Below are 13,937 nucleotides of genomic sequence, written 5' to 3' on the forward strand. Positions count from 1 at the left end.
AATAATATTTGTGCCGGTCAGTTTCATTGTATATCAGCATTGTATTACCTGTCGGCTAACACCTAGCAAACATTTCCCCAGTTACATAACTAGCTAACGCAGAGCAGTCACGGTAATGGTGAACTGATGAACGTAAGTTGAATGTTTAAATAATAATAACTTACTCTCATTTTATTTATATAAACACGATAGAGAAATATATTCTCGTGTAACTACTAAATTATTGTCGCAAAAGCTAGCTAACAGATGAGAAGCGTTAGCTAACTGAAGCTAAGCTAACTAGCTTGCCGCTAAAAGTCTGCCTTGGGTGCATGGGAGGTAATGCTTGCACGTTTTATTGATATTATCAACCTCTATTTATTTCTAATTATTAATTGTAAATTGCAATTAGTATTAGTGAATGCTGTATTAAATGTACCAGAGGCGGTGCTTGAATTGCAATACAACGCAGTTTATTGAGCATTGATATTCGAAAACTGGTGCCAGTGCATTTAATGGAATACTCAGAAACCAGATATGACATGTGTTTGAACCACGTTATTAACCACTGTTAATTGCTGTTTTATTTTGAGGAGTTCTATCAGAATACAAGAATGTAAAGTCAATTGAAAATCAGGCAAATAAATAGCATCTACATGGTAAAAAAGGAATAACTTGACATGCCTCAAGTTCAAAATAGTAACTTGACTGAATACCATCAATTTGAATTACAGTCATAACAGGGAAATTCAAACTATTAAACATGACAAATGGACTTTTAAAAGTTTTAGCTGGCATGAAAGTTTCCCATTTTCCAGTCAGTTTCTTTCTCTCAGAGTCACTTTCTTTTCTCTCTCTTCTACTTTTCCATTACAGTGAGTGTGGCACTGCTCTTGGCCTTGCCCAAGGTAAACTTGACTACCCCACTCATGTCCACACTGGTGTTTTTCAGGGTGAGTTTGTGGACCGTCCCGTGGCTTTCCAGGCGGACAGAGGGGCCCGTCTGAAGGGTCTCTCCATTCAAAGTCCATAGAGGAGCCTTGTTTATGTCTACAGACACCTCACACTGGAAAGATGCAGCCTCAGGCTCGGTTACCTCCTCCTCCTCTAGCTCTTTCACCATTACAAGGGCTTGGGCTGCACAGAGGAGAAAAGTGTAATCATGGTCAGAAATGCTAATTCATAATTATTTGTCACCTATAACAACAAACATTTCCCAAACTTACCTTCCACCATCAGTTTGGCTTTGGACGTGTGCTCCCCGACCTCAATGGTGTAGGCGCCCTCATCCTCCACAGCCACCTGCTGGATCACCAGTTTGTGTGAGCAGCCGTCAGCCAGGATCTCAATCCGGTCAGAGGAAACCAGCTCCTCCCTGCCCTTGTACCAGGTTGCACTGGAGCGAGGCGTGGAAACGGTGCATTCAAGGATCACCCGGTGTTTCTCCAGGGCCGTTCGATCTCGCAGGGGTTTCACAATAGAAACAGGGAGTTCTGAAGGGAAAGGAAATGTATTGAGTCTTTGTAATTGGACATTTTTAAGATGTTAACATCCTAAAACAATTACACTGATAATATCTCATATGGACTTACCTTCTACTTCAAGGTAAGCTGTAGATTCAACATCCTTGGCTACAAAGCGGACTTCCCCGGCATCCTCAGCTTTGACGTTACACATCAGAAGGAAGTGTTTGGTCCCTGAAGGTGTAAAAAATACATATATTATCTTTGCTTTCTTATTTTTCACATACCTTGCCATTTACAATTTGCCCACCAGAGGTCGTCCTACACCGTATAATCACGAGTCCATTCACTTTGAAAGATATGTTTTACATTCATTTAGCTTTAATGTGTTATTTATTATACCATATTCTTGTTATCTCAACACATTCAGACATTTAAGCACAACACATTAAATACTACTGAACTCATTTCTCAATCTTATTGCAATTCATCAGTCCTATCTATAAAAAGACCATCCTTTTTTACCTTCAGTGCGGATCTTGATGGTGCTTGTGGAACGGATCTTGTGGCCTTCTTTGAACCACTCCCCAGTGACATCCTCAAGAGAAACCTCACACATGAAGACAGCATTCTGGTCCTCCTGAATGAAAAGGTCCTCCAGATTGTGCACTATCTCCAATTTATGCTCTGCAAGGTGAGTATAGATTCAGATCAGCAATATAGAATCCACATGATCTTTTATCCTCCGGTAAATGGAGATGTTTTATAGGCTAAAAACACAGTTTCAGTGTCTACACACACCAACATACCCCTGAGACGATAAACATCAAGAACATTTTATTGGGGGCTCACTTGGTTGCTTGAAATGGTTTATAATATGTAATGTAATGTGTTTTGTTGCAGCTCCTGTTACTAACCATAAACCTCCAGTGAACAGGAAGTGTTGATTTCCCCCGTGTCACATGTGTAGGTGCCAGAGTCAGCCCGGGAGCACTGCAGGATCTGACAGAACCGCTTCCGGCCCATGGAGTAGATTCGACAGTTTTTCCCCGCCTTCAGCTCCTTCCCGTCCTGATTCACAGAAGCAGAGAAACCAAGGTATTCCTCATTAATCTAAAATGATCTGTTGTAATGTGTACTCAATTGTTGTTTTCTACAGCATTGAAACATCCCAGCTTTTGTTTATTTGTTTTCATTGATAGCACGAGAGCATGTATTGACTTGTTTTACCTTAAGCCATCTGATTTCGACGTTTTGTCTGGAGAATTCACACTCCAGAGTGACTGGAAGGTCTTCCTCCACACTGACATCAGTAAGCGTTTTCAGAAAAGACACCGGAGTCTCTGTTTATTTTTTAAAATCAAGAAATGAGCCAATGAAACAACACATCAACAACTTATATATTGACCTCTCATATTTTACTGGTTATTTGAACATTTAGATAAAGTTGCTTTCCTTGTGCAAATTCACTAAACTGTCCAAAAGCCAGAATTTACCTTTGATGGTGAGCCTAGCCGTGGTGCGCGCCCCTTCGGCTGTGAAGGCAATAGTGCCTGTGTCCTCCAGAGTGAGGTTCGACAGGGTGAGGCTATGGACCAGGCCATTAGTGCTCACCCTCCACTGGTTGTTCGCTTTCACCCTGATGCCATCCTTCTGCCAGATTCCCTCCACATCTGTGTGGGATAGCTCCACCTCAAAGGAAGCAGTCTCTCGTTCTAAGGTTTCTTGGTCAGTCAGGCCTTTACGGATGGTGATGTTGCGTGCTGGATTGGAAGACATAAGGGGGAGTTATTTAGTGGACAGTCAGTTATTTGTGGCTCTTCCTCGTCGTGCCCCGGGTCACTTACGTTCTACATTGAGCTTGACCTGCGTCCGGTCATGCAGAGTCTCGCAGCGGTAGGTTCCCCTGTCTGACAGGTTCAGGTTTTGTATGGTGAGACTGCGTTTACAGCCGTTCTGGGCCAGCGTGTGTCGGGGACCAGGCTGAATGACCACTCCTTGCCTCATCCACTGAACCTCTCCCGTCTCAAGGCTGATCTCTGTCTCCAAGGTGGCGTCTCCAAACTCTTCCGCCATGACAGCATCCATTTTTTTCGTAAACATGACCTGAGCCTCTGAACATTATGAGGAGACACAGAAATACAGGTTACATTAAGCTGCTGGTCATTTGTGTCAATTCTCTCTTTACCTCTCATTAAATAGTTACCCTGAACTTTGAGGCTGGCTTTGCTTATTTGTCCCTCCGCCTCGGCTGTAATCTTGGAACAGTCTAAAATCTGGCACTTCTTGATGACCAAGGTGTGGCACAGGCCGTTCCGATTTGCCTGGAAACGATCACCCATGGTGACTGGTTCATTGTCTAAGAGCCAGACCAGCTGAACATCCTCAGGGGAAACCACACACTTGAAAGTAGCATCTTCTCCTTCGAGCACAGTGGTGTTGTGGAGCTCTGTGAGGAACTCCACTACTCGTGGCACTGAAGAAACATACAAAAGTTAATGAACATGTCACCTGACTTAACAGAAGACAGACATTCTGATCACAGGCATACTTACTCTCTACTCTCAGCATTGCCGTGCTCCGGTCATCTTTGGACTCACAGGCATACTCTCCGGCATCCTCTTTGGTTAAACGGTGGATGGTCAGGCTTCTCTCTACTCCATCCGCCCGAATAGTGAACCTCCTGCTTGGAACCACCTCCACACCATTCCTCAGCCACTGCACATCTGCTTTTGGCTTGCACACCTCACAGCGAAGGGTCACCATACCGTCTGCGTGGGCCACCGTATCTCGAAGTGGCATCACAAACTTTATCCTCATTTCTTTAATTCAGAAAAAAAACAAGTTAAGATGTTTTCCAGTCCACACTGGAGGGTTCAACAATGTTGTGGAATGACAACTTGTAATTTAAATGTTAACCTTTCACCAGCAGGCTGAAGCGGAGCTGGTCTGTGTTGACATCACATGTGTACTCGCCAGCATCAGAGCGTCTCAAAGGATCGATTGTGAGGGTGCGCTTATGGCCCTCCATGAGAGCTTGGGTACGCTCACCTTCAACAGTCGTCCAGTCCTTCATCCAACGTACCATTGCGCTTTCCTTGGAAACGTAGCTTGTCAAAGTCACGCTCTCTGCTTCGTAACCTGTCACTACAATGTCATCCTCCTTGTTCACAAACGTAACTGGAGGTTCTTTAATCGAAAAGGAAAGACAGTCACATATAAGAAGCCCATACAATCATATTGATAACCCTATCTCTGGAGTTCATACCTTGAATCTTAACAGCGCTGATCATCTTGTCATTCACAGCGTCACACACGTATTTCCCAGAATCTGAGGGTTGGACATTTGAGATGACAATTTTCCTCAGAGTGCCATGGCTCTCAATGTAGGTCCGGGAGTCACTGGTTAGCAACTTCTCATTACAGTACCACTGGACAGGGGCGTTGGCACGGGACACTTCGCAGGCCAGGATCAGTTCATCCCCGGCCACCATCTCCTGGTTGTCAGGGTCATTTGAGCTGCCAATTATTGTCACTGGATGCTCTAAGGAGAAGAGAAGAAGACAGATACTAGATTTAAGGACTTATTTTTCCACATAAACAAATTCACTTAACTAACTTTACCTTCGACTGTAACATGGAAGCTGATATTGTCATCTCCGGCATCCAGGAAGTACTCTCCTGAGTCTCCAAGTTCAGCGGCGAGGATGACCAATGAGCGGAAAGCCCCTTCTTCCTCTTGGCAAAACCTTTCATCATCCTCAACACGACAGCTGTCCTTGTACCATTTGGCGACAGCATTGGCTCTGGAGAGCTCACACTCCAGCACAATGTCATCAGAAATGAGAGATTTCAGATTTCTCTTAATCTCTGACTTTCTAAGGATCTTCACTGGAGGCTCTGATAATGCAAAATGACATGTTGAGAGTCAATAGGAGATAATAGTGTGCTCTAAAATCCCGTTTTGGGACAGAAATCATCTCCTCTTACCTGAAACGTTGACCTCAAAATCTATTTTATCATCAGCAGCGTCACAGGTGTATCTCCCAGAATCCTCTGGGGTGGCAGAGTGGATCGTCAGACGTTGGATGAGCCCTTCCTCTGTGATCGCGATGTTACTGCTCTCCTCTACTTCTCTGCCATTTAGCCACCACTTCACTTTGGCACCTGGCCGCGACACTTCAATCTCCAGCACGATTGGTTTGCCGGCAAAACTCTCCAGTTTCTCCAGCGTGTTTTCTGGGCGAGTAAGAGTCACTGGCGGCTCTAAATGAAAAGGATTTTATTAGAAAAGAGTCTGACGTGATATAATGGCCGTCAAAATATTCACACTTTTTTCCCCTCATTCTTACCGTCAATAGTGACCAGGAAAGACACAGAGTCATCTTCTGTGTCACATATATACTCCCCTGCGTCATCCACAGATGTAAAGGGTATAACAAGCCGGCGTTGGGCCCCATCCACCTCCAGGATCAAGTTAGGACTCTCCTCTACCTCCAGGCTGTCTTTGTACCACCGGACTGGGGCATCCGCATGAGAGATCTCACAGGTGAGCTCCAGTCTCTCGGATGCCGAATGTGTCAGTTCCACCTCAGGTTCACTTGGGGAAATGATTCTTACCAGGGGCTCTGATGCATGAAGAGGATAGTTAAAGGAATGTTTTGAATACTCATATAAATGGGACAGACTTGTATTAGATGTATAGTATAATCAGAAGAAGGCACAAGTCTCTGTCTTACCCTTGACATTAAGTTGGAAAAAGACAGAGTCTCCATCTGTTTCACAAACATACTCTCCGCTATCCTCCACTGAGCCGTTGACGATGGTCAGCCTCCTGTAAGGACCTTCAGATATCAGCTTTACATTGTCACTTTCCTCCACCTCCTGGCCATCCTTATACCAGCGCACCCTCCCACTGGAGCGAGACAACTCGCACTGCAGTTGAATCTCCTCTGAGATGTAGCTCTCCATCACTATATCATCCTTAGGTTCCACAATCATCACTGGAGGCTCTGGTTGAAGTTTGAGGAAAAAGAGTGAGGACAAATCAGATTTGTAATGCAGCTTATGTTGGTTGATATCCATAAAGAGAGATGAGCAGTCAGAGATGTCCCTGTACCTCTAACATTGACGCTAAACTCCATGCGGTTGTTTCCTGTCTGGCAGGTGTAGCTGCCAGCGTCTGAAGTCTCTGCAGAGCGGATGATCAGCCTCCTCATGGTTCCCTCTGCCTGCAGAGTGATGTTTTCAGTGGACTGGATCTCACAGCCATCCTTATACCTGGGACACACCATATCACACACAGACAACTGTAAAACACATGGTGACAAAAAATACTTTTAAGGGATCAGTGATACTATATGGGAACCACAGCACACAGCAAAGAGTAAATCAGTCCTCATTTCCTTACCACACGACTTCGGCATCGTCTTGGGAGACATTGCATAGCAGCACCACGGGGTCCAGCTCCATGCTGCTCTTATGAAGCTCCTCCTCTGGGATCGGACTGAACTCCACAGAAGGACCTGAACAATCATTGTGTTTAATTACATGATGCAGATAAGCAACAGAGTTCCTGAATATGAAAAAGGAACTGAAATGTATCAACTATTCAAAAAACGTTGTACCTGCAACGTCCACATTGAATGTAATGACATCTCCAGAAGTTTCACATGTGTAAACTCCAGAGCGAGACGCATCAGCTGATTGAATCACAATCCTCCTCATGTTCCCGTCTGATTGGATGTTGAGGCCGTCTGTCACTTGCAGCTCCTGGCCATCTTTGAACCAGCATACTTTTGCGAAAGGGTGGGAGACCTCACAGTAGAGTACAATGGCGTCACCAGTTTCCACCCTCTTATTGCAGTCAACGTCTGACTGTGGACCTGAATTTAATCACAGCAGCTGTAAAGAAAAAGACAAAAAATGAAAGAAACTCCCCAAAAATACATAAATCCCAGCTTTAAAGAAGGCGAGGAATACCAGATGTTACACCTACGTTGAACTTTGAGCACAGCTGAATCCCGGACTCCATTGGCTATGAACGTGACCTCTGCCGAGTCTTCTGCGGCGCGAGCTTCACAGATTACCAACGAGTGCCTCGTTTGGGACTGTTGTATTGAAAACCGTCCGGCGTGCTGCAGTTGAGCGCTGTTCAAAAACCAAGTGCCAACCATAGGTGCAGACAATTCGATGGAGAACTTAGCATCTTCTCCTTCCACAACCTCACAACCTTTGAGCCTACTGCAGATCTTTGGCCCAGGAACTGAGGAAAGCATGAAATGTTGTGTCAAATTTAAAGCAGTTTTACTTTTCACGTAGCCATCGGTTTCCATAGATTACAATACAAACTTACATTTCTCAATTAAATACAAAGCATAACACATGTACGAGGTTCCTCACCTATATGGACAACTTTGGGAAACTCCACATGGCCGCTTCGCCCGTACTTGTTGATGCAACACACCCGGAACCGGTAGTCGCCCTCGCACGGCACGCTGTCGCTGGTGATATCCGCTGAAGTGGCGCTGTCTGAGGTAAAACACTTCTGCCACTCTTGGGAGCCCACTTCCTGTCTCTCCACGACAAAGATGGATCGGGTGGAGGTCTGGCTGTTGGGGGCAGTAACCCAGGTGAGCAGGGCGCCGTTGAGTCCGTCCACATTCATTTTGACTTCCACAGGGCAGATGGGGGGAAGATGTCTTGTTGCTATACGAGGGAAAGCGCAAATAATATAACCAGTATGTTTTAAAGCTTAACATTTTTCAATTCTGGTTTATGGTTTCCCAAATGTACCTTTGACTTTGAGACGTGATGAAGTCTTGGATCTTCCTGAGACAAAAGTAACCACCCCTGTGTCTTGATAGGCCACGTTGACGAAGACCAGAATGTGCGTTTTGCCAAATGACTTCAGGATGGTTTGGTGAGTCTCGTGAAGCATCAAGCTGTCTTTGAACCAGAGGATCTCCATATCGTCGCGCTCCACCTCCACGCAGAACACAGCGTTCTCCCCCTCCAGGACCTCCAGCTTCCGGGGAAGTTTACGAACAATAGAACCTGTAAGTAGATCAGTTAAAATCCTGGCTGCTTCTTCCATCTAATCCTGTCTTATTTCACTGTATTATTAACCTTTAATCCCCAAATCTTCAGTGGGACAAACCTTTAACAGATAGCTCTGCAATGCTCTTCCCTCCATCCGGCATCTCACAGAGGTAAACTCCATCGTCGTCCGTCCCAACGTCGTGGATGGTCAGTCTTCGTGTGGTTCCTTTCTGCTCCATCCCGTATTTACTGCTGGGCATCAGCCTCTGGTCCTCCAGGTACCAGGCCGAGGGGAGCGACTCATCAGGTACCTCACACTCCAGCACAGCGACATCCCTCTCATTTACCTCCACGTCTCTTAATGGTCGCCTGAACCGCACAGCCGGGCCTAAAGAACAAAGGAAGTGATAGATGTTTTAAGTAACAAAAAGGAGTGGATGAGTTGTAGATTTGAAGATTGTAGTAGTAGTCACAACATTATACATGTAAATAGATTTTCCTAATATTATGGAGTTATGAGAACAAAAGAGACGCTGTTTCTCAGGAGTAATATTTTTAACCGAGCATCATTTCTTCCCAACCTCTTTCCAATCACTGGACTGTCTGAACCTTTGCTGAACACGTTCCAAGCCGTGTTCAGGGTCTGTAATGGCACTCTTTATTATCTACACATTAGAGACGGGCATGTTGACCTAACAGACACTTGTGATAGAGGCAGCTGGCACTGCGCAGGACTGTGCGTATGAATAGGCATGTGACCCAGAGAATAATCCGCCCATTATCAAGGGATGAGAACAAAATAATTAGCCACTTTAAAAGGTGATTCCATGCATTTCAACAATGCTCACAAAGCAATTAGCCCCTACAAGTGCCGCTTGTGGTTCGATGCATCACAATGATTCATGCATTTGGACAATTAGCTGTTACTGAAATGTATGCTAACTATGGAAAGATATCTCTGGAAGTGTGTTTTGGTATATATATAGGCTCTACAGCTCTAGACTATTTTATATTTGATCTACCAATTAGAATTGCAGGAAAAGCAGGGCGCTATCTCCTACCTTTGACGGACAGGTGAACAGCGCTGAGGGTGTTTCCGAGCGCGTTTGATGCTGCACACACATACAGTCCTGTGTCTTGCACTTTGCAGTAAAGAACCTTCAGCGTGTAGTAACCCTCCCTGTCCTCAAATATCAGATGGCGCCTCCCGGGTAGTAGGGGGATCCCATCTTTCTTCCAAATGATCTCCGGCTTTGGCTTCCCTGTGACGAGGCAGCGGAACTTGGCGTGTTTACCCTCTGCCACGGCAAACTTTTTGGCTTTAGACGCCCTGATAGGTGGCTCCTCTATGACCCTCGACAGACTGAGCCTCCCGCTTCTTTGCTTGGGCGACCACTGGCTGTTAGTTTGACCGTTTGAGGACATTTTACTCTCCCCTCTTTCCGGTACAGGCTCAACAAGGAGGACGGCACCGACCAAGGCCTCGCCGTTGCAGTTGACGGCCCTGCAGGTGTAGACGCCTTTGTCCGGCATGCGCGTCCTGTAGATCTTGAGCTGGAACCAGTTGCCATCTTGATTGCTTATATTATAGTGTGCACTCTCAAAGATATCGTTCAGCTTCTTCCCGTCTTTCTCCCACGTCACCTCAGGCAAAGGCGTGCCCCAGATTTTGCAGGAGAAGGCAACATCTTCTCCGCGATCCACGCGCAAAGAGAGGGGCTTGATGAGGAATCGTGGTTTATCGTCAGACGTTAAATCAACCTCGTCTTGTTCTTTCCTGTGTTCACCATTTTTCACCATGCAGTATCCATTCTGATGTCCTCCAAATTCTCCATTTCTTTCATTGCTTGCTGCATACCATTCACCTGCGGGGCCTCTCCCTCCACTTTTAGAGAGGCTGCTGCGCATGTTTCACCTACGCTATTTATGGCCTTGCAAATATACTGGCCAGCATCCTGCAGAGTTACTCCAGTAATGGTTAGAGAGTAAGCTTTCCCCTCCTCCGAAAGATTGTAGCGTCCTTCAGACAAGATCTGGATGTTTTTACGCTCCCAGATCACATCAGGACGAGGGTCCCCACCAATTTGGCACCTCAGTGTTGCGTCTGTGCCACACTGTGCCAGCACAGGGCGTGGGTAACCCAGAACTCGAGGAGCCCCTCCGAAAATATCCATGATAAGGTCACCCTACTTCTGGTTTGAATGAAGACGTTTCTTTTGCTGTGGGATCACCTCAATAAGAGCCTCTTATCTTTTGTGGAGGAGCTGTAAAATAGAGAAGATGTATATTAAACCAAGCACAATCAGGAATAAGCAATTTATAAGACTATATTTTTCAGTTTTCTGACAGTAGTGACACATTTTCTGACCTGAACCAGATGATTGCATATCGATTGTGAGATATCTTTGAGACTTAAACCTGATTTAGATGGAGCAAGAGAGTGTTTTAAAGGGTTTCAAGTATTAGAAATACGAAGTGAAGTTATCAAGGCTTAACTTAACTGGTTTAGTAAAGGTGTTTATCACATGCTTGTTGGTTTAGTAAAGACGTCTTTGGCCAACATAAACCACTCACATCTCTCAGCTGGTGCTGTAACTCATTGAAGTGTGTATTTATAAAGTAGTCTGTCCAAAAAAAGCAGCAGTGGCCATGTGTCACATAGCCTACAAACTGTGTAGTCTGCAGCCACTTACTAAGACAAACCCGAGCCATTAGTGGAGTGTGAACCAAGCAGTACTGTATCCTTCCTGATGGAATCTATTTGCGTCTTTGCTTTGTTGTCATTTTGCTTCACAAAGCTAAAATATTGCTTTATTACCTCGATTGCCTTCCAGCTATGATTTTACCATGATGCAACAAGTCAAAAACATCAGTCTCCCATTTGTTACCCTTATGTTGTCATCGTCTATATTGTGGCTGCTGTAAAGTATGACTCAACACTCCACTGATGCAGATCCTCTGAACAGCACATGCAATCATCTGCTAGTGTCTCGGCTAAAAAGATAACTGTTGTGGAAGTACTACAGACATTCTGACAAGTCTTAAGGATCAATAAAGTCATGAAACAGGCCTAGATACTCATTGAGCATTGCATTAGAAATCATTACACTTAACTAGTCCTAATGTCAAGAAGCAGTGTCTACAGAGACAGTGACAGTACAGCTTGTAGAAGTTACTAGAAGACTCACAGGATAAACTCACCGCTATAAGAGTTGCCGTCTTTAAAGCATTCTGTCTTAGACGTGAAGGTTTCTCAAATTGTTGTTCTCTGACGTTCACGCTGGCATCTATTAATTCATGTGTCCTTTTTTAAACGATTCTTTGTTGGTAGAAATGGTAGCTTTCCCTCTGTTGCTCTGACGTGAAGCTCTGTGAGTCTCCTCAGTTCTTGTTCCTTGTCTCTCTGGTTTGTTGTTTGTGGATAAGACTCACATTTAGCACACCCCCTGGTCACTGAGAGTCATAGCAAGTGTGGAAAAATAACTCTTCCATTCACACTTGGTGTCTAGGAGTCAAATATTGGTCGTGTCCCCTCGGGTTGACGTTCGGTTGCAGGTGGCAGAAAAGGAAATGACCACAGTCCTTCAGCCGAGTGCTTGCTTTGTGCGTCAGCACTGATACTGTCATTGTGCAACCGCTAAAGAGTGAGAGAGAGAGTTGGAATTGGGGTGGGGGGTGCATTAAATACTTTCACAGCTGCTGCCACTGCAGGCCACCGCCTAAAAATACCGACAGCTTCGATGACAGTGGGCCAGATAAAGTCAGGCTGTCCATTCACAGAGCAGGGCTCACTAAAGATAGAGGGGAGGCCGAGCTCTGCCATGGATCACTCAGCTCAATAGATATCCCCAGATAAGCCCAGGAGGAGAAGGACACCCCGACTGCTGGAGCTCCTTCAGTCATGAGTCATGCTGACCTAAAAGACACCATGAGAGACGCATCAGTATAAGACGAGTTTTATTTAAAGCGGTGATCTCAACTATTTAGAAACAACTCATAGGACAAAAGGAATCAAATCTTGCTCCACTTCTGTTGATTCAGCTCCTTTGGTGTTGCAGGTCTTAACATGAAGGGATAAAAAAAGTGAACATTTTGTCACTAAATGATGATACAGGGTTAATGGTGCAGATAAATTGCCAATCAAAGATTCATCAAGATCAGATAGGCAGTTATTCATTTTATTTCCCCTAAATATGGTGTCTAATCTGGCCATTCGACCTAATGTTTCAGTGTCCTAACACAGTAAAAACAGACATTGGATGAGTTGCACCTATATTGTATCTATAAGAATATTCTACTTTCAAATTTGGCCAGTTGCTGCCAAAACTAAATATATCTGGATGCCGATAGTGCATTCAAGTTAATCGGACAAGGCTAGGAATGATTTGATATGACACATGACGAATATTAGTCACCTGTCTTAGTTGTGTCAAACAATATATGAGACGTCCGCGGATAGGATGATGGATAGGAGGCCCAAAGATATAAATATGTGATGTTTTGCATTCCCCCCCCCCCCTGCAAAGTACCTGTTCTTTCCTAGTTAACAAAGGCCTTCCACCATGACAGTTTTGAATCCGGTGCAGACACTTGCCGCCTGCATTCTCAGACGATAACTCTAGGCTTTCTCTTAAGTGGAGTGTTTTGGATAGCTGAAGCCACTGACACACACTTGAAAGTGTCGTCATAAATATGTGACTTTTGGTGACGGTCACATAGCTTTGTGGCGGTTGCTGGCTTAATGTTCTTGGCATACCATCTCCAACACAGATGTTTGAGTAGTTTCAAAGCTGAAAGGAGTCGTTTCTGAAAGCATGTTGAATAGAAACAGAGGTCACATGAAGGAGAAATACTCGCCCTGGTCAGTAAACAATTTGCTAAATGAATAGGAGAGTCATATGGAGGACTCACACCCCACAAGTGACTCTATTTAGGGCTGTCACTACCTCTGACATTCTCAACCACACAGTCATCCCTGCAGCTGTTGAAAACAATGTTCTCCAGGAATCAAAAGCACAGGGTAGCTCTTTGTCCTGAGATTGGGTTTCAATATCAAAAGCTAAAGAGGATTGAGACCTCTGAACACTATGTCAATCAACCCAGTTCTTAGAAGAGGAAGGCACATTCTCTCATGCCAATTATCATGTTTTTCAGAAAGCATGTCAAATTCACACACTGATACTGACACAGGTGTAGCTGTCTTGCACAGAATAGTCCACTAGATGGAGCTAGAGTAAAGTCAAACCACTGGAACTGAGATGAGATGAAATCAAGACACTCTGAAAGGAAATGGATTAAGAGGTTTACTCTTTGAGGCAATCAATTGAAATGTCCTTTATCAATTCTTGAAGGAAAGGGAAGTCAGATGTTGTCAAACTGAAAACTGGAACTCCATGAAATCTTTAGTAGGGAGCAGAGAACAGTGTGCAGAGAAGTGTGGCTTTTTATTTGGAA

At 44.7% G+C, this 13,937-nt stretch overlaps 1 protein-coding gene across 1 annotated transcript; it reads right to left on the minus strand.

The window, feature by feature from the left end:
* Positions 1-430: 430 nt before the first annotated feature.
* obsl1a (obscurin like cytoskeletal adaptor 1a) lies at positions 431-12,026 on the minus strand. The gene is made up of 26 exons (XM_063877527.1): positions 11,685-12,026; positions 10,291-10,747; positions 9,545-10,252; positions 8,602-8,871; positions 8,238-8,498; positions 7,845-8,150; positions 7,435-7,707; positions 7,070-7,327; positions 6,853-6,967; positions 6,562-6,722; positions 6,182-6,454; positions 5,795-6,070; positions 5,433-5,708; positions 5,067-5,342; positions 4,711-4,986; positions 4,362-4,631; positions 3,998-4,264; positions 3,649-3,918; positions 3,290-3,556; positions 2,939-3,205; positions 2,673-2,785; positions 2,360-2,513; positions 1,968-2,129; positions 1,572-1,676; positions 1,206-1,472; positions 431-1,116 (listed from the first exon to the last, which is right to left on the minus strand). The coding sequence occupies exons 2-26, from the start codon at positions 10,655-10,657 to the stop codon at positions 839-841; spliced, it is 6,516 nt and encodes a 2,171-aa protein (XP_063733597.1). The 5' UTR covers positions 10,658-10,747; positions 11,685-12,026; the 3' UTR covers positions 431-838.
* Between the last annotated feature and the right edge of the window lie 1,911 nt (positions 12,027-13,937).

This window comes from Eleginops maclovinus, chromosome 24 (assembly GCF_036324505.1).
Source record: "Eleginops maclovinus isolate JMC-PN-2008 ecotype Puerto Natales chromosome 24, JC_Emac_rtc_rv5, whole genome shotgun sequence".
Taxonomy (NCBI): Eukaryota; Metazoa; Chordata; class Actinopteri; order Perciformes; family Eleginopidae; genus Eleginops; species Eleginops maclovinus.

What these genes read in the sequence shown, in the direction of transcription:
- obsl1a (XM_063877527.1), bottom strand. Translation starts at nt 10,657, where the DNA reads ATGGATATTTTCGGAGGGGCTCCTCGAGTTCTGGGTTACCCACGCCCT. An exon ending in TTTCCAACTTAATGTCAAGG is followed by an intron (nt 6,071 to 6,181) that starts GTAAGACAGAGA and finishes TTCATGCATCAG; the next exon opens with AGCCCCTGGTAAGAATCATT. An exon ending in CAGCGCTGTTAAGATTCAAG is followed by an intron (nt 4,632 to 4,710) that starts GTATGAACTCCA and finishes TTTCGATTAAAG; the next exon opens with AACCTCCAGTTACGTTTGTG.